We start from the raw sequence: 27,706 nt of genomic DNA, 5'->3' as shown, positions 1-27,706 counted from the left end.
AACTGTATTTTTAACGTTACTTCATCAGTCATTTTTGAAACTCTAGCCCTTAAAAAAAAACAAAACAAGACATCATGCCTGTAAAAGCTGATTAAACAAACACACATCTGTTCTCTCTCTCCCAGAACAAATCTAAAGGCTGTTTCTAGGCCCTTCCCAGATTCACACACTACAGAGAACAGCTGAGATGCACTCAGCACGTTCCACACATATGATTAGGTAACAGTAAGTGTGACACAAGGTGCAGGTGTCCTTGCTGCTTTCTACGTGGGCCACACAAAAGCTACTCATTTTGTCATGTTTGCTGGTGATTAGCAACCTTTTATCCTACAAATTTAAGATCTATAAACACAGACACGACATCAAGGTAATTCAGGAAAACAAGGAAATTCTGCCCTCTCTGCCTTGCTTTTGGATCCTTCTGGTCTCTGTTGGGTGGATCTTGTCCCCCCCACCCCCCACTGCCCCGCCAGCCTTGTTCACACCAGCCTTGAGGGTGAGCCTTCAGTCGGCACCACTAGACCAAGATGTCAGGGCAGCCAGGGCAGGTGGGCGATGAGAATGCTTTCAGATGGTAAAGGAACGTAGGCTGTAGAGGCTTTTCCTCCTGACTCTCGCGCCTGCTCTGTACGGCCACCGAGCTGTAGCTCTGCGTTACCTTGATCACCAGTTTCAAACTCACAAAAGTCAACTGTCCCCAGATGACTAAACTCAGGGTAGGCAAGTCCGCATGCTAACGCCTAACCAGCAACGTCTGAGGCTTTTCCTCCTACCATTCCATGCACCACACTTCAAATGTTCTGATATTATGTAGACACACAGCCTTACACATTCATGGAGGACAAGGTATTAGAAGGCAAGAAGCCAAGAAGGTAAAAAAAAAAAAAAAAAAAAAAAAAAAAAAAAAAAAGGCAATTAGATTATGGCCAGGTGTTTTAAACTTACTTCCAGGCACTTGACATTATATGGATGTGACCTTCCTTCCTGTCATCCTGGGACAGGCACCGCACCTGGACTGCTGGCCTACAGAATGGATGGGTGTGCAGGGGTCCCAGAGGGCTGCACGGGCTGTGGCTTGTGGCTGGGACAGGGGTGGAACCATACCCGCCAGCGAGGCCGGGATCCCAGGGCTCCCTCGCACACGCCTCCTTGGCCAACTGACACCCAGACGTTCCCTTGCTTGACCCTGCAGCTGACCTGCTTACAGAACTGGATTTTCTTGGGTTAAATGATCCATTCGCACCTTCCCCCGGAAAGATCAGAAAACTGCGTCAGGTGTTTCCCTTTACATTTTCACCTGCTTCGCAGGAGGGGCTCGACTGACAAACAAAATCCCAGTGAACATTCTGTGACCTGTTAAGATATCAAAGGGAGCAAGCTGTCTTTTCCTTGTGAAACGAAAAGCAATAAACTTTTGCATTCTTGTGAGTCATAAACCTCCGAGTAGGAAGCTGCCGGCGCTGTAACAGTCCAGATAATCTTTCTTATCAGACTGCAATAGTTTATAGGCACTGTTACCAGACTCAGTCAGCGATGGACTGCATTCCTGGTTTTATGTCCACATTCCTTACTTACTCAACATCTGTCACAGGCATTTTCGCCTTCCTAACGAACAGAAGAACTGACGCCGCAGACTATGAGGAGGGTGTGCTTTATTGCTCTACGGAAAGAAGGTCCCTTTGTGCCGGGTCTCCGTCCACCGGCAACAGATGCGACGGAGATTTCCAAAGACCCGGGGGACCTGGCCTCCAGGCACAGCTCAGACTCCCGCGCACGGTCGGACGCGTCCTTGTCCCCAGGGAGGGAAACGAACCTCTCGGCCAGGGCTCGGCTCGGCGGACCCCTTGCGGACAGCAGCTCGTCCTCCAGCCGCCGCCTCTCGCCTTCCAGGCGCTCCAGTTCGTCTCGAGTGCGTTTCTGCGGGGTGACGAACTGAAGCTCTTTCAGAAGCTCTTCCTTCTCGTGGATCAGCATCAGCTTCTCCTTCTCGATATCCAGCGCCCCGGGCCACGTCTCGCTGTCCAGTTTCGACAGTTCAATTTTTAAGTTGGCCATACTAAAAACAAAGCGGTAAGAGAGGGATGTGCACACTGAGAACTCTCAAGAAAGGGAGAACATGAACCAGGCTAAGTTGGGGGGCTGGATGCTTGCTGTCCTGACTTTACTCAGGGGTGACCGCCCCCCCCTCGGAGGCAGGGGAAGAGCAACAGCCCCGCCCTCCAGACCCTGGGCCCGACTTGACACCCGGCTCTCGTCCACTGCCTTTTCCTCACCTTTCCAACACCAGCAAGCACACCGCCTATCTGAAAAAAGGGTGAAGGTCAAAGTACACTGAAGCTTAAAAAGCAGAGAGCTCTGGGAGCCGCGGCGGCCACCCCGATGTGTGACTGCCTGTGGAGGGTGACAGGAGGGATACCTGGAGAGCTTCCGTTTTATTTATTTTTACTTTTAATTTTTTTAATAAAGATTTAATTTATTTATTTATTAAGAAAGAGAGAGAGAGCGCACAAGCAGGGGAAGCAGGAGAGGGAGAAGCAGACTCCCCGCTGAGCAGGGAGCCCGACGCAGGGCTCGATCCCAGGACCCCGGGATCATGATTTGAGCCGAAGGCAGACGCTTAACTGACTGAGCCACCTAGGTGCCCCCGGAGGGCTTCCATTTAAAAAAAAATGAAGGTAAATGCTGTCTGACAGGACATTACTATAGATTTTGTTCCTCTGGGTAAAGACGCCGTCCCCCAGGAAAATGGTAGTCCCCAGTGTCGCATGGGCAGCAACTGGGACGTGAGCCAGTCAGGGAAGGGTGGGGGAAAAGAGAGAGCAGTGGCTCAGCCAAGCAGTATTACAACAAAGTCAACCCAGCACGTTCCACGTGACCAAGGAAAAGGGAGCAGCCCTGCCCTCCCGGGCCTCCTCCACCAGAATCCTCCTGCAGCTAGCTGTGTGCTGTGAAATCAGTGTGTACCCGGTTTCCTGAGCGCTCTCTGAGCCAGCCCTGTAGACGTGACTGCATGGACCCGGGCGCCCTCCGTCCACAGGAGCCGTCCAGTAGCACCTTCCCCAGCACGGACGGGCAGCCAGCACAGTGGCTGCAGGTACTGGAGCACGGGGGACAGGGACGGGAAGATGGGAGGAGGAGCAGGAAAGCCCCGCAGAGAGGAACGTCACCGGCTGCATCATTCTGCCTGACCTGGGAGTCCACCAAGTCGCGAGCTTCCTGCTAAACGGTCAAGTTAACTTCTGACGGAATGAGAACGTTCTGACCCGCCCCCGGGCCTCCGAACCAAACGACTTGCTCCGGGGCACTGTGAGCACTACCAGGATGGTTCGCAAGGCAAATGGCACATGGCTGTTTTGACCATCAGCACCACATCAAGGCAAATTATGAACACAACTGATGCTGGCGCAGGGGATCGGTACTCCTATAAAAAAAAAGTTGGATGATCCCTGTGGATACTGGTATAGCCCATACCACAATATGAAAAGTGGAAAGAGGGGCATTTTATTTCCCTTTTTAATGGAAGAAGTTGTAGGATGGAAGAAAAAAGGTAAACGAAATAATGTTATTGAGACAAAGATGGAAGTATATCCACATTCTTGTGCCACAGTTTCTTGTTTGAGTTAAAAAAAAAAAAAAAAATTGCCCTCCCTCACCAGCACTGCAGGTACAGTGTGCTTCTGATTTCCACCCAGCGTCTGCACTCATGATAGATGTAACATCAGCTGTTCTTCAGCCAGAACCACAAAACCATACACAACTGTCTCAGTGTGCAAGAAAATTAATCATCAAAATGCTAACTAAGCATGGTATTATTAGCTTCATTAAGCACATAAAACAAAGGCTGGAGGAGAAAACAGGTTTCAGGGAAATACAACCCGCCTCTTTACTTAGAACTGAAGAAGAGAACATTTTCAACACATGCACAAACCTCAAGATTTACCTTCTCATCAGCCTTGCTAGTAACTTTAAAATAAAACCCCAAATGAGAACAGGACAGCGAAGCAACCCAATGGGAAAGAACCAATATCTTAAGTTTTGATGCGACTGAATTAACAACTGAACTGGGAGCAACAACATAATGAAGGAAAGAAAGGCATCTATTACTTGTGGGATCAGGCGTTAGGTGGGTCTTGGATTTTATTTGGAAAGGGCACACCAAATCTGGGGAAGAAGATATGATGAAGGTTTCCAGGTACATCTAGGAAGATGGAATAAGCTGTTAGCAGCCAGAGTAAAGTGAAAGCTCCAGCTGATCCAAGGGAAGCCAAGTTGAGCCCCAAAGAACTCAGGGGCACGAGGCCTTATTCTCCAACATAATTCTGAGTTATGGCCATTCTCCTTCAGAATGCCAGACATAGATCCTGGGCTTTGTTTACAGTAGAACCCAGGAGCTGTGGCCGCTATTGGGTTGGTATGCTCACAGCCAGAGGGCCACAAAACCACAAAGCAGTCCTCAATCCTTATGGTGGGTAAGGCATTTGCCTGGGCTCCGAGAAGTAGCCAATAAAGTATATAAAATGTTTTATAACCTCAAGAAATGTATAATCTACCCAGGAAAACTTATAGGCATTGAAATTAGCTGAGTGAAATGTTGTTCACAGAAACTGACTTGCTCAAGCACACACGGTTAGCAATTTGTAGAACAAAGCTTATGGGTTGTTGTTGTTTTTTTTTCAGTCATCAAAGAACTAAGTAGTATTAGTAACAGGTTACAAAGAGGCAAATATTGTATTTAGGCAAATCAAATAATTGCTATGTTAAAGCCAGATAACCTCCAAGAACCTTGGCTAATTACTTTTAAATAATCCTCATCACCAGTAACAATGGGTATACTTTATTATCTATCTGATGGTCTTATGATAGCAAACTCTGACATTCTAGCAGGTTCTCAGCTGAGTTTTCCATGTTCTCGAGGAGGAACATGATAAATTTCTCTGTCGCCTTCAGGGGGGTACTGCAGTTTTTTTTCCCCCAATGCCTTCCTAAATAATAAATCAAAAGCATTTTTAAACTCTAAAAAGGAAAATAATGAAATCAAATAGATCAGTATGACCCTCTCCCTCAAAATGAGCAAGGTGTCCACATTATGAAAACTAGTTGAGCCTGTCTACTGGATGAGGAGGGAGAAGTCTCCTGAGGCTTCCCCAAGCAGAGTCACAAGGTGAGGAAAATAAAGCACAGGGTTCTAAGGGTCTAGAGGATAAACGAGAGAAATAAGGCTCTTTCCTCCTTTGCCCTAAAGTCAGTTGCCAGAACAGATAGCTCGGCATCTTCAAGGACGTTGGCGGGAAATCCTCCCCTCCAAACAAAGGAATTCCAGTTATTTACCTCAGAGGTCCTCGGCCTCTAAGTCCTGTACCCAAGTCACTGCACTATGATTCTACCTGAGAAACCCATCTTCCCGCTTCTACTTGTGAGTAAGTACTGGACAAGCTCAAAGCTTCCTTCTTCCAGAAGGGAAGGGGGCAATTTCATGCCCACACTTCTCATTAATTCTCCCTGCCCTTCAGCTGTGGGCAGGGGGGAGAAGCTGAGCTGAGAGGGGGGTCTGCAACCCTTACATCTAAAAACCTGCAAGAGTAACCTTGGTAGGAAGATGTTGGGGAGCACCCAGCAGATGTCACTATAGGAGTAAAGATTAATTCTGGGAAAGAAAATACCGTTTGAGCCCACTGACCACCGAACACAGAATAGCTCCCCTGCTGTTACCTTCTTTTGGCTTCTTCATATTGTAGGCTCAGCCTGACCTTTTCAGCTAAATTTGATCTACTTCTCACTCCGATCTGGTAAAAAACAAAAGGGAAAGAAGTCAATTAACTCTGCTAATGAATGAAGGTAAACTGCTTTTGCTTCTAGGAAGCACAAGTAATTGGAAAACTAAAGAAGATGGTCTTGAAATTGGGAACACCAGTTTAAAAAGGCACTTACTTTCTAGTCTCAGTAGGGGCAAAACATTTCTTTTTAATTCAAGCTTGTCTGTTTTTCAAAGACTTTAACATCATTTTCTCCACACATTAAATTCAAGATAAAAAGTATTATGTCAAGGTTTCTGGTATCTTAAAGAGTTTACGAAGGGCGTACAGGTCAATAAAATTTATGAACTGAAACTAATTTCCTTATCTCCATGAACCCAAATTTCCATCACTTAGCTTCTAAATGCAAAGAACATAAACTAAATAACTTCAAAAACCAATTTTTCAAACAGGTAAGTCCTATTGTTGATCTCTACCTGTTTTATTTTCATAGCACAGAATTCAAAGAAGCAATAGGGAATACGAAAATAACTGGGACTGGACTAGAAAACAGTATCTGCTAAATGGCACCCCAAAGGAGAGAATGCAAAACAATTAACAGTAGTCAAACCACTGTTAAATATTTTCAAATGCTAGGCATAAGCCACAAATCAAATGTTTTAATATAAACAACCTTTGATCTACAAAAAAAAATTTTAAGGCATATTTTTTTGTTTCTCATTAGCCTCAATGCTTAATTGAAAAGATCTGAATTTCGAAGACCTTAAATGTAATAGGAAAAACTTAAATTCTCATGCACCTCTAACCTTTCAATAACGTCTCCAAATAAATACGGTCTGAGAAAGTTTGAACAAAGCCATTCATATGGACAGATCCTGATATGCTTGGCACCCGGACAGAAAAGATAAGGCTCTGATTTTTTAAAACCAATCTAGGAGTAGGAAATATTGAATCCACACAGCTGCAGCGCAAACCACCTCACTCGCTCCTGTCCCACTTGCCATCCGTACTGTAGATCAGGCTCGTCAAGGACAGCGCTGGGGCCAACCCTGCCACATGGATACTTACATCTCCAGAAATGCTTGTCTGTGACCCAGCGTCAAGGGTCTGTCTGGACAGAGATAAACGGGAGTTCACAGGACTGGATCTCAAGTCTGGCTCGGATGTGCCAATGCTCTGATCCAAATGGAACCGCTCCTGCAGCTTAGCAAGACTCTGTTGAGGAAACACAAAGTCCTACATAGAGCTTAACAAGTAAGATGAAAAACTTCCCCAGCAGGTAAACTCAAACTGAAAGACATGATCGCCATAGAAAAACGACTTTATTTTAGCAGGAACTTATCATTTTAAATTACTGAAAAAATAAGGTGAGAATATGATTTTGTACATACACACGTGTGACTTTGGAAGTATGTGAGATCATAATAAACGGGTTATCTTACCTTCCCCAAGACAGCATGGCAATTATTCACACTGTGCATAATGGCATCTTTATATGTAATACATGCATTTCTTGTTTTTAAAATGTCATTGAAAAGAGCTCTCTTTTAAAAAGACTCATTTCAACTACTCCCTTCATGCAGCAGAAATTATGGAAACATGGAATACCTACAATGCAAACTCATTGTAGATCTAGCAAGCAAACTTCCTACTTAGCAGACTTCTATAATTATGCCACTCTACATCGGGATGGAACCAAAGGGATTATCTGCTCCCACTAACGTCAGAGATGAAGAGACCGAGGGCCAGGAGTTGCAGTCCTGGCGGCGGATCCCAAGCCTGTCCTTACGCCGACTGCGTGGTACTGCCAGAGGGGTAGTGTCTGGTTTTGTAAAGTGAATGGGCCTGTGGTTGGCACCCACACTTAATAAACGGAGCTTACTTGATTTTATTTATTTTTAAAGATTTTATTTATTTATTTGACAGAGAGAAAGAGAGAGAGCACAAGCAGAGGGAGAAGCAGGCTCCCTGCTGAGCAGAGAGCCCGACATGGAGGCTCGATCCCAGGACCCTGGGATCATAACCGGAGCTGAAGGCAGATGCTTAACCGACTGAGCCACCCAGGGGTCCCGAACTGAGCTTACTTTAAAGAGAGGATGTGAGCAAGTGAAAGTATTAAAAGGAGAAAGATCTTAGCTACACTGCTATCAACCCTCCCCCTCATAAAACACTAATAAAAATGGTAAGAAACTCATTATTACTAACTTTAAGAAAGCCAGGGTTTAATCCTGACATTTACGATTCTTAGGATAAAAAATGAGAAATGTCCCCCCAAATTAGAAATCTCAGAGATCTGATTTGTGCCTTTTACCTAACCTTCTTTATTTTCTTTCAAAGGAATATTTATGCAAAATATATGTACAAGAGGGATAAAACTCAAGCAGTCACATCAAATAATAGACTACAGAAAAGAACAAAGAAACCTTTTAGTGACTTTGGGCAAGTCTTTTCTATTTTTTCATTAGTAGAGAGAAAAGATTAGTATTTTTCAAATCTGTCTGTGCCGACCATGCACCTCATCAATTTAGTAGGTCATGACTAGCATGTTTTTTGATGAAAAAGAAGAGACTAGGGCGCCTGGGTGGCTCAGTTGGTTAAGCGACTGCCTTCGGCTCAGGTCATGATCCTGGAGTCCCGGGATCGAGTCCCGCATCGGGCTCCCTGCTTGGCAGGGAGTCTGCTTCTCCCTCTGGCCCTCCCCCCTCTCATGCTCTCTCTATCTCATTCTCTCTCTCAAATAAATAAATAAAATCTTTAAAAAAAAAAAAAAAAAAAGAAAAAGAAGAGACTAGAAAATTAATTCAGACCACGTTACTAGTATTAAGAGTATTAAGAAATAAGTATTAAGAAATACGGTATGTATGTGTCCAAACATGAAGACATTTGTGTGTGACTGGGTTGTCATTAGAATATATCTCTTACTGTGGGTCATGGTCAAAGAGCTCTGAAAGTCACAGAAACTGCCCACCTAATGTCCTTCCCAGCTCTACTGTTGATTGCCCTATCTACTAATTAATTGTTTTCTATGCTTTAGTAATTGAAAAGGAATCTAATCTTTTAATTTAATCTGGTCTGTGCATAAATCCAAATTTCTTCTTTACAGGAACAATCAAAGATAACCTAAAATTGCTGAATTATAAAGTTCCAACGTAAATTTGCTCAGGTTCTATTAACTTTTTCCAAAGGACCTATGGTGTGCATTTGAGGAATTACTGATTTAATCATCAGGATCTTGGTGGAACAAAATAAAAATACATCCAAATAAAGTCTTCTGTGTTCCACATATATATTTAAAACACCATATTCTGGAGCAAGACTGCCTAGGTCTGAACCAAAGTCCTACCACTTCTGAGCTGTGTGACTTTGAGGAAGTCACTTAATTTTTGTGTACTGCAATTTCCTATCTGTAAGTGAGAATAATACATGCCCATCTCTAGGGTTGTTGTCAGAATTAAATGAACTACTTTCATGCAAGGCAGGGAGAAGACTGCCCAGCACACAGTCAGTGCTTATAAGGATTTCCTATTAATACTATAATCTTCTCTATTTGATCGCTTCTTGCAAGTTATTTCAAAATTCCCTAAATGCACAATTATAAGTGTTTAAGAATATATACCTATATTCAGTTGACATTTTGAAAACTGACATGAAGTAGTTGAATATAGTATTTAAAGGTAGAGTTTCTACTAAGAATGCAAACATAGCCACTGGCTCTAACATTCTCCTCAAGACACAGACTAAATCCTTACTCAGCGCTCCAAATATCTGAAATACAAAGAATTCTCAGGCCTTGTGATAATTATGGGATGGAGGGAAGGTAAGAGGAGGAAGAGACACACTCTTCAGAAAAAAAAAAAGAAGACCCAATCCGACTAAACCTACTGAATATAGATATTTAAAAAGCAGGATACTGATCACTGAATGGTTGTTTCTTTTACACACAAGGCTGGATCCCTGGGAGCCAAGTCCCCTGGGCTAAGAACCGGACAGGTGTAACAAGGGGATCTTCTGCCATTAGCAACTTTCCTGGGATGACCAGATGGGTATCCTGCAGCTGGGTCAACACTCCCCATCTCTAGATAGCACCTCAGAGTCACAAGGGGTAGGCAAAAGCTCTTCTAAGCTCCTCATATACCCTCCCCGCACTCCTCAAGGCATATCCTCTACTCACTGATGACCCGTGACATGCCCTTTCTGCATCCTGGGCTGAGGATCGCGGTTTAAACAACCCTGCTTATCTGGGTTCCACACGAAGTTTTAGTGAGTTGCAGGTGCACCAAAATGCTCATCTCATATGGGCTCCAGGATCCACCACCTCCTGTCGCAAAGGCCATCCAAGGCCTGCCTTCAAATAAGCATAGCAGAACCTCGAAACCCACCTGTTCACCTCCAATGCAGCCCGTGGCCTCAGTGCCTAGAACAAAGTCTGAATGAGGCAGTGGGAGAAAGGGCCATCCAGACTCTGACGGAGAACTTCTGCCTCAAGGCGAGTTTCTGGGGCCCCAGCCGGTAGGTGTCTGACTTAACAAAATGTTTCACAACATACCTGCATCAGATCTTGCTTTTCTTTTTCTCCTGAGCTAATAGCCTTTCTGATCGATTTCAGTTCAGTTAGAATGGCTTTGGCTTCACTAAGTTCATAGCCACTCTGGCCTCCAGACATTTTTTTATCTATTCTGTTAAAAGAAAAAAAAAAAAGAAAAGAGAAAAACGTCAAAGAGTGTTGACAGAGTACAAATTAAGCCAACAGTATAGGAACTGGTTTTCGGATTGTTGGAGTTGGCTGATGATTCTGTTACTTGCCTTCTGATACATACCAGTATCATCCTTTCAAGCGGATTGTTCCTCCTGCTTTCTCTTCCAACCACTTCTAGCTCACACTCTCCCATCCCCCACCTCATGCCCCGTACCTTCCTCATCATTTTCAGGCTCGGTCATTTTGTCTTCAGTTGGTTTGGGTGACCCCACCATGGGCCGAATTCAAAATCCTCACGCTAAGCCCGACCTCCACCCTGAGAAAGGTTAAGGCTCCGGGGAAAGGATTTAGCAGGACAGAAGTGCCAATAAACTGGACAACTACAGGAAGTTCGGAATTCCTCACCGTTGCCTAATTTTACATACGCCGTAACGTCTGTGCCAAACCAAGCACAGTGCCTGCGGGCTGACGGGCCTTTCTGAAATGCGAGTGATTATTATTTATACTAGTGAGGATCCTACAATATTTGGATCGTGTGTGGTTAGTTTCTTGTTTCTTTTCAAATATATGAAAAGTACTTGTTCTGTTTTTATGACAGGAGTTGACATCAAACTGCTTGCCTTGCTGATGAGTTCAAATCTAGGAATACAGCAGAAGGGTAGATGTATTCATCTGTCAACTAATGTTGAATACAAACCTCTTCAAGGAGCTCATTTATCGCACCCCCCAGATCTGCTCACCAAATCGTCCTTACAGTTCGCTTGGTCACCCTATGTCAGAGGATTTCAAGTAACCTAACTCTTTGTGCATGAAGGGCCCAACCAAGTTACCGAACTCTTTAAAAAAAAAAAAAAAAAATGGTTTAACATTAGTGTCCTCACTCTCGCTCTCCTGATTCTCTCCAACCACCGATGCTGCCCAGGATTCATTCTGAATACAACTTGGGGTTCCCTTGAAGGACATACAGCTATACCTCTGCCCCATCGGCCATCGACTCTCACTCTTGGACAAAGTCTTAGTCTTATCCACAGAGAAATGGCACCTATGAAACCACAGAGAACTGGCTCTGAGCTCATTTGGTTTAAAACATTTAATGATCTATATTTATTTCAATGTGAGGGGTATAATCTGAAAACAAAACCAAAAAAGAACCCACCAACAATGCCATCTTATTCATTCTTCCAAACAAAGTTTACTCAAGCAAGTACAGTTGGCAGATAACATATTTCCCCAAGTACTATTTTAGAAAATATTTTATTGTTGCTGAACAAAGTCTTAACCTAAGAAAATAAAAGGAATTTCATCATAAGGTTATTTGATAATAAAAGTACAACTAACGAAGTCACTGAATTAAGCAGGTGCGAGCACACGCACACAGTGTTTAGGGCGGGAAGGGACCCTAGAGATCACACTTCCTCTAAGTGAAAAAGCAAAACGGGAAGGTTTATGCAACTTTAGCCCCTAACATGTATAAACACTTCGCTAGTAGGGGGACAATCCTCAAAATGACAGATTCAGGATCAGGGCTCTTATGTCTATTACACTTTGAATATTTGATAAAAAGCTCAGGTGGTACTTCGAATATTGGTTAATTCCATTTATTTGGGAAGGGATTTATCACTGAAATTGTTGGCTCCCTTAAGTATTATATCTACCAACCTAGTTGAGGCAAAAGGCTTATTTTAATTAAAAAAAAAAAAATCTGTGAGATTTCATGAAATAGCTATTAACACAGGACTCTCAAACTGTGTCAAAGTGAATTTCTAAAGCCCAAGTGATTTCTTCCTATTTGTGTAAAACCTTCAGAATCTAACAGTTAAATTTTTAAGTCAGAAATCAACTTCAACGTTAGAAAACAAAAAAAGTAGGTAAGCTGTTTTCAGAAATCAACTTTAACACTTAAAAATAAAGGCAGGACTACGTCAAGACTGCTCATTTACATTTCAGAGAGCTTTAAAACTAGATAAAAATGTCTTGGCTGCCCACTGCTCAGTTGGGTGCTCAACACGACAAGGACAAGACAGGTCAGCTCAGCGCCCACCCCCACTCCACCCCCACCGGGGAGCCCTTCTGATCTTTCTCTCCGACTCCCTTCTGCCTTCTCTGAGCACCTCTGTTTTCCTCTACCTATTGCTTTTCCCTTTATCTCCACGTTTCTCCTTTTCTCCTCAACTCTTCATCTCCCACCTTTTCTCTCTTTTTTTGACCCCAACTGACCATAAGATAAAGTCAAACAAAATCAAACAAAATATTAGCATTAATTGCTGATTTTTAAAACAAAGTACTGTGTTTTTTGTTCTTAATTTGAGGAATACAATTTTATATTCTTCCCTAAAAAAATTTTTTTTAAAGTTTGTTTGGGGTTTTTTTGGGGGGGTGGGGTGGGGATTCTGAGTACCATATTATTAATTTCCCCTATATCTTGGTCTCTTCCGAAAGAGAAGAGATTCCCATTTGCAAGCCTTCCCTGGAGAATATGTGCCCCTGGAGCCAGATTTTCATAGGCTAGGTATACATTTTTGGCTGGCCGAGTGCTTCACTTCTCATTTTCCACTTTTGAGTGAATGCCGAAGGTGGCAAAGTAGAAATGTCTTCCTGGTGGTATCTGTCTACACATAAGCTATGCTATGGCCTAGGCCAAAGTCAACTCTGGGACCACAGACTGAAATGAATAATGCAGAGAATAAAACTATATTCATTCATCCAGCATAAACTCGTGTACTCAGTAAAATGAAAGCCTGAGTTCAAATTACATTATAGCTCCAGATTTGGCAAAAATAGTCCATTCTATTGTGAATAAATGAAAAGCTATAAAAGCCTGCGTGGGATTCTATTTAAATCTTTTCCTGAAATATATTTTCTGTCAAAATCCCAAGGAAAAGTCCCTTTATAGTATCAGGAATGTGGTTTTTTGAAAAGTATGGTCTCTGGGTTCAATCATTATTTAATGTTCTAGTAGTATGGTGGTTAACATTTGAATGAAAACAGCTTTATTTTGTCTAGAGTTAGGATCAACAAGAGAGGTCTCTGATGTTAGATATCATATCTTTCTGCTCTTGGTTCAAGGGATTAGAATCATTGCAAGAGAATGCCTGAATTTCTACAACAAATGTCTATTGTTTTCTTGTGGAATGTTATTGACAGATTCTTAAACATGCCTTGGATTCCTATAAAAATTGCTTGCAAGCAAACTGCTTTAAAACAATACAGCATTGTTATATCAATAAAACAAAAACAGCAAGTTTGGCTAACCTTTAATCCCGGGTGGTGACATGAGTTACAATTTCATGTGCCTTAAAAATGTTTAACGTATAGCTAAACATTTTGTAGGGCTCTTCAAGTTTGTTTTCTCTCTCCACTCCCACCACAAAGCCCTCCTTTATGTTGATATGCAATTACCAAGTATCACATTTATGTCATTCTCGGTCTGCTCAGTTCTTCGGGGCAGCTCTGCAGCCAGCTGAGGTTCTTAGAACACAGCCATCCTAGAGAACTACCTAGGGATCACACAAAATATACCTAGATGGAGACCAAAAACAGGTATTTTTTAAAAAAGCTCCTCAGATGATTCTAGTATGCTCCTAGGACAGGAGCATCTGAAAGAATTAAATGGTGATGATTACTTGAGGTGAGTGGCAAAAAAGAAGACTGAGCCCGAAGACCCATATCTGAAATCAGCCATATGACGGATGGTCAGGAGTCATGACTGGTGTCCTGAGCTGTAACTCATCATGCAAACACACAGAACAACCAGCTTATGTTTTGTCTGGCCAACAAACACACAGATCTTTAAAAGGGGTAATGCCTTGCTGCCTTGGATTGCTGCAGAGGGAGACAGGGGGATGGGGGGGAAGAACGTGCAGGCCATCAGGGACTCTCTATAAACACTGTACCATGGTTGGCTCAGAGCCCTGCACACAGAGGAGGGAAGTAAAAAAAAAAACAAAAACAAAAACCAGTTGAATGCCTTTTGAGGGATAATGCCTTCAATCCTCTCTTTGTGGTCATGTGGCTGTGAAAACCATCAGCTTCTTGCCTCACACCAGAGACCGTGTGGTAGGGATCGCGAGGGTTGGAAAGCCCAGTGTGCCTGTCAGGGTTTAGCTCGGCAGTACCTCGTCAGCCGGGAGAACGGTGGCTTCCGGGGACTGGGAACGGGGCAGGAGATTCCAGAATCCGCTACCCTCTGCCGTCTACATCTCCCTTGGCCTGGCCCAGTCTAGAGTCAGGCCAGTGGCCCATCAGACTTGACTATAGAATGGAAAGGACAGAAGAAAGGCAGGAAATGAGGAACGCACTCAAGCTTCTCTGCTGACCACCTGACTTGCTCCCTGAGCTCAGCCCCAGTTAGGTGGGACCTGGGGCTGACAAAGGGGCAGAGAGACGTCTCCAACCCAGGGCTCCAGGCAGGAGAGGCTCACATTGTCCAGACGTGAGCCGCACGTGGAGGCGCTCTTGCGACCATTCCCTTTAGCACGAACCTCAATCTTAAGAGCAGGCTGGCAGGTGCCCAGACAAAGTGAAGTTTCTCACTGGTTTCTCTGACTCGCCAATGATTCATAAAGCTTTAGACCTTTTCAAAGTAGACAAATTTTCCCAAGTTTTTTGTTTGTTGGTTGATTGTTTGGTTTTTGGTGCAGAGCTCTGAGCCATTTTTACTTTATGTTTCTCTGAGAAATCTCTTAGGCAATCTGTACTTCTATTTTCTTTGTATGAGTTAGGGGGCTTTGAATTATTCCCAATTTCAGTATTTTTATACTCACTGTTGCAACGTTTCAAAGCCTTGTTCTTTATACAGCAATTCTTGCTTCATCTGTGAGAGTTCTCGCTTCAGCTTTTTAACCTTTTGTGAGAAACCAATGTAAATAAGAATGTTTGTAAATAATTAGCAACACTGTTTTAAGAGATCGTCCATCAGTAAACTATTAAACACACAGACATAACCATTAGTTTAACATTTACTCTGCTGGCTTCCCCCTGACATAAATTCTGTGGAAGGCAGGTTAATTATGTTTAAATTATCAGTGACGTTCATTATCCCCTATATTTACCCTCATCATCATATTTAGCAACATTCCTGCAAGCTGGTGTCCTGACTATCTCCATTTTGTGACAAATAGCCAGGAAGGGGGGAGTCAGACCTTGAAATCCCGGTTTCTGTTTCTGTTCTGCGCGTGCTCCTCCCTCCCTCCTTTGCTGCGCTCCAGGACCGCCAGCCACCTCTCTGTTTCGCGAATGTATCGGGCAATACCCGCTCTGCTTCTGCAGCATGCTGTTCCCCCTGCCTGGAAGGCTTTCCCTCAGATCTTCCAGAGCGGACTCCTGTCACTCAGGTCTCAGCTTACATGCCACCTTTTGGAATAGGACTTCTCTAACCATCCCATTCTATCATAATGACAAGTGAAGTAGGCCATTATGTTTTACTTAGTGCATGGTACTTCTCAAGAGCTGAAATATTCTGTGTATTTGTTTACTGTCTGTCCCCCATGGGAAAGTAAGCTGTATCACACCAGCTGCGTCCCAAACTTCTAGAAGACTACCGGGCACTATGAGGAATAAAAATGACAAGGACAAGCACTGCGTGATCAATAAACATCCGGTGTCAATCTGATTAAAAAATATGTTTTTTTTCCTGTTGCCAAATACAGTCCTGGTGATGACAATGCTAAAATGTGATAGGTCAAAAAACCAGCAGAAGTCTGGTTTAGTCACAAACTAAAGGTTTTCACATGGGTGTCAGAAGTTTACTTCCGTATTATAGCCTTAAGTTTGAAGCACATTCTGTTAGACAGTATTTCAATGTGCTTTTGAACTTTTATTTCCTATTTAGTCTATCCATTCCACAAATATTTACTGACTTTCCACTATGTGTCTGTCAGGTCCTGGGTCTCAAGTGTGAATAAAGTAGACAAGATCTTTGCCCTCACGGGTCCTCCAGAACAATGGGGGAGCCAGATGTTGAGCAAATAATCATCCAATGAAATAAATCTTACCAATTACCATGGGGAATGTAAAGGAAAGGTTCGGGATACTTCAGGATGAAAAAGGGGGACGGGACCTGATTTAGTGTGAGAAGCTGGACAAAGCCTGTCTATGGAAATGATGTTTAAGCAGAGCTGGTCAGTGGGGCTTCATCTGGTAAAGGGGGTCCTCAAAAGGCAGAGCTTGTGCACAAACCCTAAACCATGAGAGGAGGAAACTCGTCAAATCTCTGGGATTTAGGGTGCCTGGTTGGTTAAGCATCTGCCTTCGGCTCAGGTCATGATCTCAGGGTCCTGGGATCAAGCCCCGCCTTGGGCTCCCTGCTCAGTAGGGAGTCTGCTTCTCCCTCTGCCTCTGCCACCCACTCGTGCGCACCCTCTCTCTCTCTTTAATAAATAAAGCCTTTAAAAAAAATCTCTGGGAGTTAGAGTACGCTACCATTCGCTGGATTACAGAGGTGGCGTGCATAATGAGATCCAACTGGAAGAGAAGGCCTTATATAGAGTTTTGAAGCCACATGGAAGATTTCTAAATCTTATCTTAACAAGGAGAACTGGGGAGGAATTTTAAAGCATGATCTGATCTGCTTTATGATTTTTAAAAACCACTGTCATGACTCTGGTGATTGGACCAGAGGGGCCAAAAGGGGCCATTCCACCTGCACCGTGGGTTGGCCTGGGGGCAGTGTATAGAGAGTAGAGCCCAGAGGAAGAACATATTTGGGAGGCAGAATCAACAGGACTTGGTGATGGGCTCAAGGCGCAGGGTGAGGGACAAGATGTGTCAAAGATCACTGCCAGGATTTTGGCTTGCCAGGTGGGGGCACGAAGGTGCCTCCCTGGAGGGTGGGACCAGATTTGGGGGTAAGATCAAGGGTGTTCTTTGAGATGTTTAATTTTCTGATACTCAGGAAACTTCAAAGGCCATTGGAATCTGGAGGCTCGATGTTCAAGTGTCTGGACCAGAGATATAAAATTGAGAGTCACTGACATCAAGATAGTACTTTAAATGCATGAGAATAAATGAGATCACCTAGAGAGTGTGTGTACTGAAAACAGAAGAGAGTCCAGGAACACGCCTAAGGCACCTTCACCATTCAGAAATCTACTAGAGGAAGGGACAAAACACGCTGCAAAGTAGCAGCAAGAGAAGTCGGAGGGAAAACAGGGCATCTTGGAAAATGAGAGAAAAAAATCAAGAGGGAGAGTAGGCACTACGTAGAATAAAGTGACAAGGACAAGAGCCGTGTGATACTCATGTTTGCACACCTAAATAAAGCACAACACTTTGGGAAGTATGGATATTCAATCATTTATCTGTTGATAAATTATCTGTTGAGTTTATCTGAAGTATAAGCGATGCTACTGGAATCCAAAGGCGGACAGGAGCACTTCCGCCTGGCCTCACGGAGAAGAAGCCATCCGACCTGGACTGTGGAAGTGCTTTCATATTCACGAAGAGAGTGAGCTCATTCACGGTGGATCATAAAGACATTTCAGTTGTAGCATTCGATTATTATCAGGTCAAAAGAGCCATCAGTAATCAATAGCTCATTCCACCCGTACTTCTACTTATGACAGCACCTCTAAAGAGCTGTTTACCAAAGACTGTAACATTTTTATTTCAGAACAACAACCACAGTTAATCCAAAAATCAATAGTAACTGGCCTGAAGCCTGTCTTTACCTCTGAAAACACAGTGGATAGAAACAATGGCGATATTGAATTCACTCAGAACCACCAAATTAAAACAATGAGCATATCTCACTGACATAAAATAGCATTCTACATAAAAATCATTTGGACACACCAGTTTAAATTTTTTTCAAAAATTATCATTTAAAATCTAAAATTAACTTTGGAACTTTCACACTCTTGTCTGTTTAAGTGATGGGAGTGAGATTTTATTGTCCATTGAGTGACAAAGATGGAGGAAGCTAACCTGTGCTTGCTTTCATTCCACATTATTTATTTTACCTAACGCCTGCTATAAGTACTGTTTCCATCTTGGGGAGTCTTCGTAGTGGACTACCTGAATGATCTTTAGCTCCAAGTATCAATGTTGCATTTTATGTTGTTAACTATGAAAAAGTCTGATTTCTATCATAATGACAAGTGAAAACAGGTATTATTTCCAATCAAACATCATTTCCAATTGTATTTGGTTTCAAGAATATGGTCTGAACTAGTTCAACAACCTTTCTTCTCGGAGAACCATGTGACATCGTTAACTATTAGAGGATCACTGTTTCTCCTCTTCCATTCTCCATCCCACCCTCAAATGTAGGACACAGAAAATAAAAATCAATGTCCTTAGATCACAGCTAAAGGATTATGCTAATGCTGACTTGCAAATTTGCACAATACAGACCCTACCAGGAAGCAATAATGACAGCTAAAATTCACGAGGACTTTATGTATTCCCAGCATTGTGCTAAATATAAATGCCTATTTTCAATCCTCACAGCTATTCTATAGATAGTTTTAATTCTTATTTTATAGGTGAGGAATCTCAAACCAAAAAAGAATAAGTAAGTAATGTGCTGAAGCTTACACTGCTACCAACCAGTGGGGAACAATCCAGAGCCCAGGGGAAGGTTTTTAAAACTATAATCATAGATGTTTTAGTTATTAATGGCATGATAGTACAAACATGTAAGATCAAAGACAAACTAGAATTTTGGAAAATGACCCAAATAAAATCTATGGCCCTTATTTTACCTTAGAAACTTCATTATTCTTATAGCCCACCCAAACTGAACACATGAAGAGCCCCACAAGCCCTGGAGTCTATGCTTTCTGTCTCTTACATACTCAACTTTCTGCCATAGCCAACCATCTAATTTTATAGACTTACTTCTAAGAAATTAAATCTCACAACCCAGAGTATCAAACTGGAAGCAAGAGACCCATGGCTTTTGCACGTTTCCCGCTTTCTATACTGAGTACACCAAAGCAAGTGACATTTTAAATTGATTTTAAAGTTATTTCTGAAAACCAGGAAGATGCTGTGATTAAATGTGATGAGTATGACTGGAAATCATGGAGCTTCTTCCGATTTCCGACAATCCTAGTGTAATAAGTTTTATTTTAAAAGAAGGAGAAAGAAGATGACAATAAGAGAAAAGTAAATTCCAGAAATCTGTGGACCTTGGAAGGATCACAAGACAGGCAGGTTTCAGAAGTTTGCCCTAAAAGTGAACCCTGCAACATTAAAGCTATAATGAGCAAAATGGCATTTTACTAATGACTGCCTTCCCCTTTCACCACTTTCTCTACCATCTTGCCGAGAGCTCCTTAGGCAAGCCAACAAAGGGCAACTGTCAGCTTGCTCCTTCTAGGGATCTTTCTCTTCACCACCACTTCCAATTCCCTGAAAATCCTTCACCATCCTGCCTCACCTCAAAAGTCACCTTTAAAGAAAATGAGAAATCAGCTCCAGATAGAGAAGGGATCAATAATAAAACATTTTTTACTTTACTAAAGAATAGAGGAAAACAGAACCCCGCATGCTGTTGGAACCATTTGTGATTAATAATAAATGGATTCTGTCATCAGAAACAAGATGATTGAATACAATGTATATATATTTTTAAAAAACTCAGATTTAACAACAGTAAGAAGAAAATAAAGCAAAAGCCACTGGAAAAAATTTTAAGAAATATTTGTGAAATATACTACACCTGGAGATATACATAATAAATAAAAATACAGAGGGTACAATGTTAGATCCCCACAAGTAATTAAAATAAGCCAATAAGTTGCCATATGACCCAACAATTCCACCTACCCAAGAAAAATGAAAACATATGTCCACATAAACACTTGTGTAGGAATGTTCATATTATTCATAGTGGCCCAAAAGTGGAAACAATCCAAATAAACACCAACTAATGAGTGAAGAGATGAAATGTGGTATGTCTGTACAATGGAATATCGTTCAGCAATAAAAAGGAATTAAGTCCTGACACCTGCTACCACATGGATAAGCCTTGAAAACATTTTGCTAAGTGTAAGAAGCCAATCACAAAGACCACATATTACAGGATTCCATTTATATGAACTGTCCAGAACAGGCAAATCTAGAGACAGAAAGGAAATCAGTTGTTGCTTGGGGCTTGTGTGGGGACTAGGTAGGAACTGCTAATAAGTACAGGGTTTCTTTTGGGGGAGACAAAAATGTTCTACAATTAAGATTGTGACCATGAGTACACAACTATGAGCATACTGAAACCCAGTGACTGTACATTTTACATATAGGTAAATTGTATGGTATGTGAATTATTTCTCAATAAAGCTGCTGGATAATAAATAAACCAGCAAATGGTAATAGAAAAGGTAGAGCATCACATATGCACACGCATACACACACACACACAAAATAAATCACCTCTTAACAAAGATAAAACTGAAACCCCTGGTATCATTATATATCAATTAAGCTAGCAGAAAATAAATACAAATCATTAGAACTTCGTCAAGTGGCTGCCTCTTTCAGATTAACGTCCCCGGTCTTTATAGTGGTCTACAAGGCTCACATGCTCCGACTTCACTCCATTGCCTAGATCAATACTCTCACCTCTTCTCCCTCTAGTGAAGATCCCACAAATTCTCTGATATCAAGACCTTTACATGAACTCTTTCCCACCTAACTTCTTCACCACCTCTGTCAGTTGTTCCTTTTCAAGAATTTCCTTGAACAACGCAAGGGTTAGGGGAATCGACCCCCTGTGCAGTCGAAAATCTGCATTTAACTTTTGACTCCCTCCCCAAATAGCCTACTGTTGACTGGAAGCCTCACAAATAACATTGACCAATTAGCATATGTTGTATATAGGTATTATATAACTATTTTTACAGTGAAGTAAGCTAGAGAAAGTAAAATGTTACTTGGGAATCATAAGGAAGAGAAAATATATTTACAGTACTGTACTATATTTATATAAAAAAAATCAATGTATTAAGTCGACCTGGGTAGTTCAAGCCCATGGTGCTCAAGGGTCAACTGGAGGCATACAATCAGTAGACTTTCAAGGCTAGCTTCTTTCACTTACCATATTGTTTTTGAAATTCATCCATTTTGTGAGTACCAGTAGCTTGTTTTCATGGATAAACCATATACTGCATTTTATGGATAAACCACAATTTGTTTATCCATTCATTCACTGATAGACATTTAGGTGATTTCCAGGCTTGGGCTAGTAAGAATAAAGATCCTGTGAGTATCTACACTCAAGTCTTTGTGTGGGTATATATATGCTTTCATTTCTTTGGGTACATACCTACAAGTGGGATTGCTGGGTAACAGTTTAAGTGTATATTTAATTTTATAAGAAACCGCTAAGCTGTTTTCCAAAGTGGTTGTACTACTTTGCATTCTGTAGTAATGTGTGAGAGTTCCAATTCCCAATGACCTCCCTCTGAGCACTGTTTTAGCTACATCCCATAAATTTTTAGGTATTTCCATTTTCATTTAGTTCAAAATATTAAAAAAATATACTGTCTGCTTTCTTCTTTGACCAATGAATTATTAAGAAATATGCTAGTAATTTCCAGGTACTTAAAAGTTTTTCCAGATAGGTCTGTTTTTGAGGTCTCATTTAATTCCACTATAATCATGCTCCATTTGATTTCAGTCCCCTTGAATGTACTGAGACTTCTGTTCATTGCTTTGAGTAAGTTCTCCTTGGGAATTTGCCTACATTTGAAAATAATATCGTTCTGCTGTATTTGGTGTGTTCTACAAATGTTAATTAGATCAGGTTGGTTTGATGGTATTGTTCAAAACTTCAACAACTGTGCTGATTTTCTGTCTATATATTCCATTAATTACTGAGAAAGGAGTACTGATATATCCAACTATAATTGTGACTTTGTCATTCTCCTTTCAGCTTCATTGGTCTTTACTTCAGGTATCTGGAAGCTCTGTTTCTATGTGTGTACATCTTTAGGGTTATGTGCATACATCTTTATGTCCTTTGAGGAACTGACTTATTTATTAGTATAAAACCCCTGGTAAAAATATCCTTGTTCTAAAGTTTACTTTGATAATAATATGACAACTGCAACTTTCCTTGCATTTGTATTTTCATGGTAGATATTTTTCATTCCTTTAATTTATAAGCTGTCTGGGTCTTCACATTTAAAATAGCTCTGTTGCAGCCATCATAAAGTTGAGTCTTATTTCAACCATTCTGATAATTTCTGCCTTTTAACTGGAGCATGTACACCATTTACATTTAGTGTAATTATTGGTACAGCTGGGTTTAAGTTTATTATCTTTATATTTGTTTTTTAATTGTCACATATATTCTTTTATCCTTTCTACCTCTATTCCTGCCTCCTTTTGGATTAGTTATATATTTTTTTATGATTCCATTTTATCTCCATTATTTAGCAATACCTCTAATATCTCTGTATCTTCTCAGTGGTTTCTCGGGGCAAAGATCAGTAAATGACAGCTTGTGGGTCAAACACACCCTGCAGTCCAATTTTTTATGGCTCATGAGTTAAGAATGGTTTTCATGTTTTTAATAATTTTCCCAGAAACTGGAAAGAAAAATCTACGGCAGAGACTGTTTTCCATAGTGGTTGTACCATTTTCTATCCCTACCAGCAATGCATAAGGGTACCAATTTCTCCACCAATACTTGTTATTTCGCCCTTTAAAAACAAAAATAAAAACAAAAACTTCCTAATGGGTGTCAGGTGATATCTCATTGTGGCTTTGATTTGCAGTTCCCTAATGACTAGTGATGTTTGTCATCTCTTCATATGCTTATGGCACATTTGCACATCTTTGGAGAAATGTCTGTTAAAGTGCCTTGCCCATTTTTGAAGTGAGCTGTTTTTGCCTTCAGTTTTGAAAGATATTTTCATTAGGTATAGCCATCTAGGTTGACATTTTTTTGTTCAGTACTCTTAAGATATCACTCCACTGCCTTGTTGGTTGCATAGCTTCTGATGAGAAATCTGTTGTCATTATCTTTGTTCCACTGTATGTAACTGTCTAATTTCTATGGCTGCTTTTAAGATTGCTTTTTTATCACTGATTTTCAGCAATTTAATTATGATATACCTTGGTGTGATCTCTGTTTTTATTCTGCTTCCTGTACCTATGGACTTAAGAGTTTTAGTTTCTTCAAGCATTTTTTGTGATTTCCTCCTCCTTGCTCTTCTGTGGGGACTCTAACATATACATTAGATCATTTAATACTGTGCTAGAGAACACTGATGTGCAGTTAAATTTTTCTCAGGCTTTTTCATCTGTGTAATTCATTTTGGATAGTTTCTATTCCTATGTCTTAAATTCACTGATCTTTTTACTCAGCATATAGGTTGTTCTCAACCAGTGTATTTTTCATTTCTGATATTACATATTTAATCCATAAAACTTCCATTTTGATCTTTTTTATATCTTTATTTTCTCTTATCATGTTTTCTTCTGCATTACTGAGCATGTGTGTAATTAATATGTTTGCCTGCTAATTAAGTAATAGCTATGACTTCTTGTTTTTGTTACAAGTTGTATTTTCTTGCTTCTTTGAATGCTTGGCAATTTTTAATAGCTTTATTGATGCATAACTGGCATATAATAAAGTGAGTATGCTTAAACTGTATGCTTTGGTTAAGTGCTGACATATGCATATACCCACAAAACCACCAACATACATCAAGTTAAAGGATATATCCATCATTCCCCTGGAAGCTTCCTCATGCCCCTTGGGGATCCCTTCCTTCTGCTTCTCCTCCCTACTCTCATTCCCGAACACGCATGGAAATTTTGACTAGATGTTGGCCATTGTGAATTTTACATCATTGGTGCTGAATTTTGATGCATTCTTTTAAAGAGTGATGGACCTTCTTCTATCACACAGTTAAATTGGTTTAAATAAATGTGATCCAGGGGCGCCTGGGTGGCTCAGTTGGTTAAGCGACTGCCTTCAGCTCAGGTCATGATCCCAGGGTCCTGGGATCGAGTCCCACATCAGGCTCCCTGCTCCGCAGGAAGCCTGCTTCTTCCTCTCCCACTCCTGCTGCTTGTGTTCCCTCTCTCGCTCTCTGTCAAATAAATAATCTTTAAAAATAAATAAATAAATAAATAAATGTGATCCACTCAAGGTTTGCTTGTAATTTTGTTTACGGCAGTTCCAGAGGCGCCTTTTAGCCTTAGACTAACATGGCCCCACTACTGAGGTCTCTCTACTGCCCCATAACTTATGAGGTCTCTCCATTCTGGCTTGTAGATGGAAACTATTCCTAGTCCTATGAGCTCTGAGAATTGTTTGTCCTACTGCTTTCCTTCCCCATCCTTGTCATATTTTAGACCATGTTTACTCAGCCAAAGATTTGAGGAGATTGCATTAGAAATCTCCAGAGCTTTCTCTTGCCCCTTCTCTCTCTGTAGCTCCCTCCTCCCCAGGATTCCCACAAATTCCAGACACTTCCACTTCACTGAACTTTATTCTTCTGATTCTTCAGCTCAGGCACACAAGTAGACTGCATCTGAGTCCTTCACCTGCACTGAAGATGGTGTGATCTCGGGGCTCACCTCTTCTGTTTCCCTTTGGTAAGAGATTACAGTGTTATCCAATGTCTGAAAGCAGTTGTTTTATAGATTTTGTCCAGTTCTTTGTCTGCTGTTGGAAGACAATTCCTATAGCAGCTAATCCTTCCTGGACTGCAACAAGTCATTTCAAGCTTTTAAAAGGTATTTGTGTGATTCCAACAGCCTGTATTTTAGGCAAAATACCTCTCTGTTGGACCTATTTCATCAATCTTCCTTTTCCTCTCTAAAGGCACAAGATCTAAATCTGGGATCCAATTGGCTAATCTCAAATCATACAATTCTGTTTTTCTGTATCTTGAAGGAGCTCTCTCAGATTCTGGTTCTTTGACAAAGTAGAAGCTGATAATACTATGTCTACCACCCTACCTCTAGAAATTAATGTGCACATAAAAATGCTGAAAATTACAAAATGCATATAATATAGCAATTTTTTTTCACTACTTCATTGTTATGGCCTCATGAGACTGATTCTTTCAAAATTTAATGTGAACACATTAAGTCAATGTATTTGTTGTGTATGTATCAAGGAAAAGTATGAGAATATAAGTATTGGTTTGAATGCATTCATTTATCACCTACAGCTCCACAAAGCTTAACTCTTATGGCCTTTCAAAAATGAGAGAATGAGTTTTGCAGGCTTTACAGAATCATTTAAAATTTATCATTTATGAATTATTATTTTCCTCTCTGCTTCAGACTGTATATTTTCCCATAAAAGAAGTTAATTGCATTTAATTTTATAAATTGCCACCAGCATTGTGGATATAAGAATGTTTATGAATGAAGATGGAGAAGACTGAAAATCATGGCCAGAGAAACTGATATGGTAGTTTATCTAGGCGAGGAGAAACTAAACATCTCCTTCCCAACAATACAGTGTCAATGAAGGATTTCTTTTCAAGTTCATATTATTTAGCTTGCAGGACGGTCCCCTTCAAAGCTAGAAAAGGAGACCAAAATCATTAAAGAGAAAGAAAGAAAATATTATGAAACCAAAAATGTGATTAAGTGTTACAGAATCATTTTACTCAAGGTCTGAATATGGTTTTGGAAAAAAAGCAGTTCTGTGCTGTGAATTTTAATTATTTCAAGCTACTAGTCCATCACGGTGGAGACAACCCCAGTTCTTGCACTAAATAGAGTACTTCTCTCTCCTTTTCTCTTTCACTCTTGCTCTCTCTTTTGTTTTTGTTTTTTTAAGCCAGTATGAGTCAAGTCACACCATTCTTCATTTCACCCAAGATTCAGGAAGACTGGTGTACTACAATACAAATTCATTTCTGAACGTCCTAAAGGAGTAATAGCCTTATCTAATATACAGTTTGGTGCTGTGGGTTAGTACTGGTCTATCTCCTTCAGCATGCGAAAATCGGGTAAGTCACAGATGGAAAAACTTAGGATATAAGCTAAGTTTTAAATGTAGTGTGAGTATAAAAACAACCCTCATGTCAAGTCAAGAGACAAGCCTTATTGGCAGCAATTTACATTCTCAGAAGGCATATTTCTTTTCATTTGAAGCACATTGCTAGGATTTTTGTGTTAGTTACATCATTGGTTAAAGTGTCATAATTTGATGTGCACATGAGTTAACTCTATTCACAGTGACAAACTAAACCTTAATTGAACTGCCATTCTTTTAAATCTATGCACAAGATTGCAAATAGGTAAGATTATAGTTGACTTTCCCAAGTCCACCATCATTGCTAAAAATAATTCAAAGTGAATTCGTATTAACAATGTGCGAGTAAATATATTTGAGAACAAAGAGAGTACATTGGTATTAATAGCAGTGCTCACCAATCAGCCATGTGTCTGGAGTAGAGTACAAATAATTTAACCAAAGGTGCCTTATTATTTCTTTTTCTTTTCTTTTTTTTACAAAATTAAAAGTTGGATCACAGCCTATATGCTATAGTGCTCAACAAATTTCTCAAATGCATTTGTATTTCTAAGGATTTTCTTTTACACTTCCAACACTTTACTTCACTTTAATAAGTAATAGTGATAATTTAAAATTCACCAACTATTTTCTCCACCAAATCTCACCTATATGTAATTTGGAGTATAAATTTTTAAAAAAATTTTTATGCTTCAATTTTTTTTTATTATTATTTATTTTGAATTCCACTGTAGTTAACATACAGTGTTATATTACTTTCAGGTGTACATATAGTGATTCGACAGTTCCATATATTACTCAGTGCTCATCAAGATAAGTAGACTCTTAATCCCCCTTCACCCCCCCCCACTGACCTCCCCTCTAGTAACCATCAGTTTGTTCTCTGTAGTTAAGATTTTGTTTTATTATTTGTCTCCTATTTTTTTCTTTGTTTTTTCTTAAATTCTACCTATGAGTGAAATACTATGGCATTTGTCTTTGTCTGAATGGCTCATTCTGCTTAGCATAATGTTCTCTAGATCCTTCCATGTTGGTCAGATGGCAAGATTTTGTTTGTTTTAATGGCTAAATAATATTCCATTGTGTACACATGGATACATGTGGATACATGGATATAGATGTGCACACACATATATACACACATACATCTTCTTTATCCATTCATCTATTGATGGGACACTTGGGCTGCTTCCATATATTAGCTATTGTAAATAGTGCTGCAGTAAAATAGGGGTACATATATCTCTTCAAATTATTGTTCTCATATTCTTTGGATATATACCCAGTAGTGTAATTCCTGGATTGTAG

General features: G+C 40.7%; 1 protein-coding gene across 1 annotated transcript in view; it reads right to left on the bottom strand.

The window, feature by feature from the left end:
• Positions 1-27,706, bottom strand: part of WWC2 (WW and C2 domain containing 2) — a 202,575-nt gene that overhangs the window by 54,301 nt on the left and 120,568 nt on the right. The window contains exons 5-9 of the mRNA XM_044911653.1: positions 15,213-15,292; positions 10,300-10,429; positions 6,822-6,968; positions 5,710-5,783; positions 1,814-2,056 (exon numbers count right to left, since the gene is read on the bottom strand). Of these exons, the coding sequence (XP_044767588.1) occupies positions 1,814-2,056; positions 5,710-5,783; positions 6,822-6,968; positions 10,300-10,429; positions 15,213-15,292 (674 nt within the window). The remainder of the gene's footprint in view (positions 1-1,813; positions 2,057-5,709; positions 5,784-6,821; positions 6,969-10,299; positions 10,430-15,212; positions 15,293-27,706) is intronic.

This window comes from Neomonachus schauinslandi, chromosome 2 (assembly GCF_002201575.2).
Source record: "Neomonachus schauinslandi chromosome 2, ASM220157v2, whole genome shotgun sequence".
Lineage (NCBI taxonomy): Eukaryota > Metazoa > Chordata > Mammalia > Carnivora > Phocidae > Neomonachus > Neomonachus schauinslandi.
Note: the sequence above shows the minus strand (reverse complement) of the source record. Positions and strands in the feature narration are given on the sequence as shown.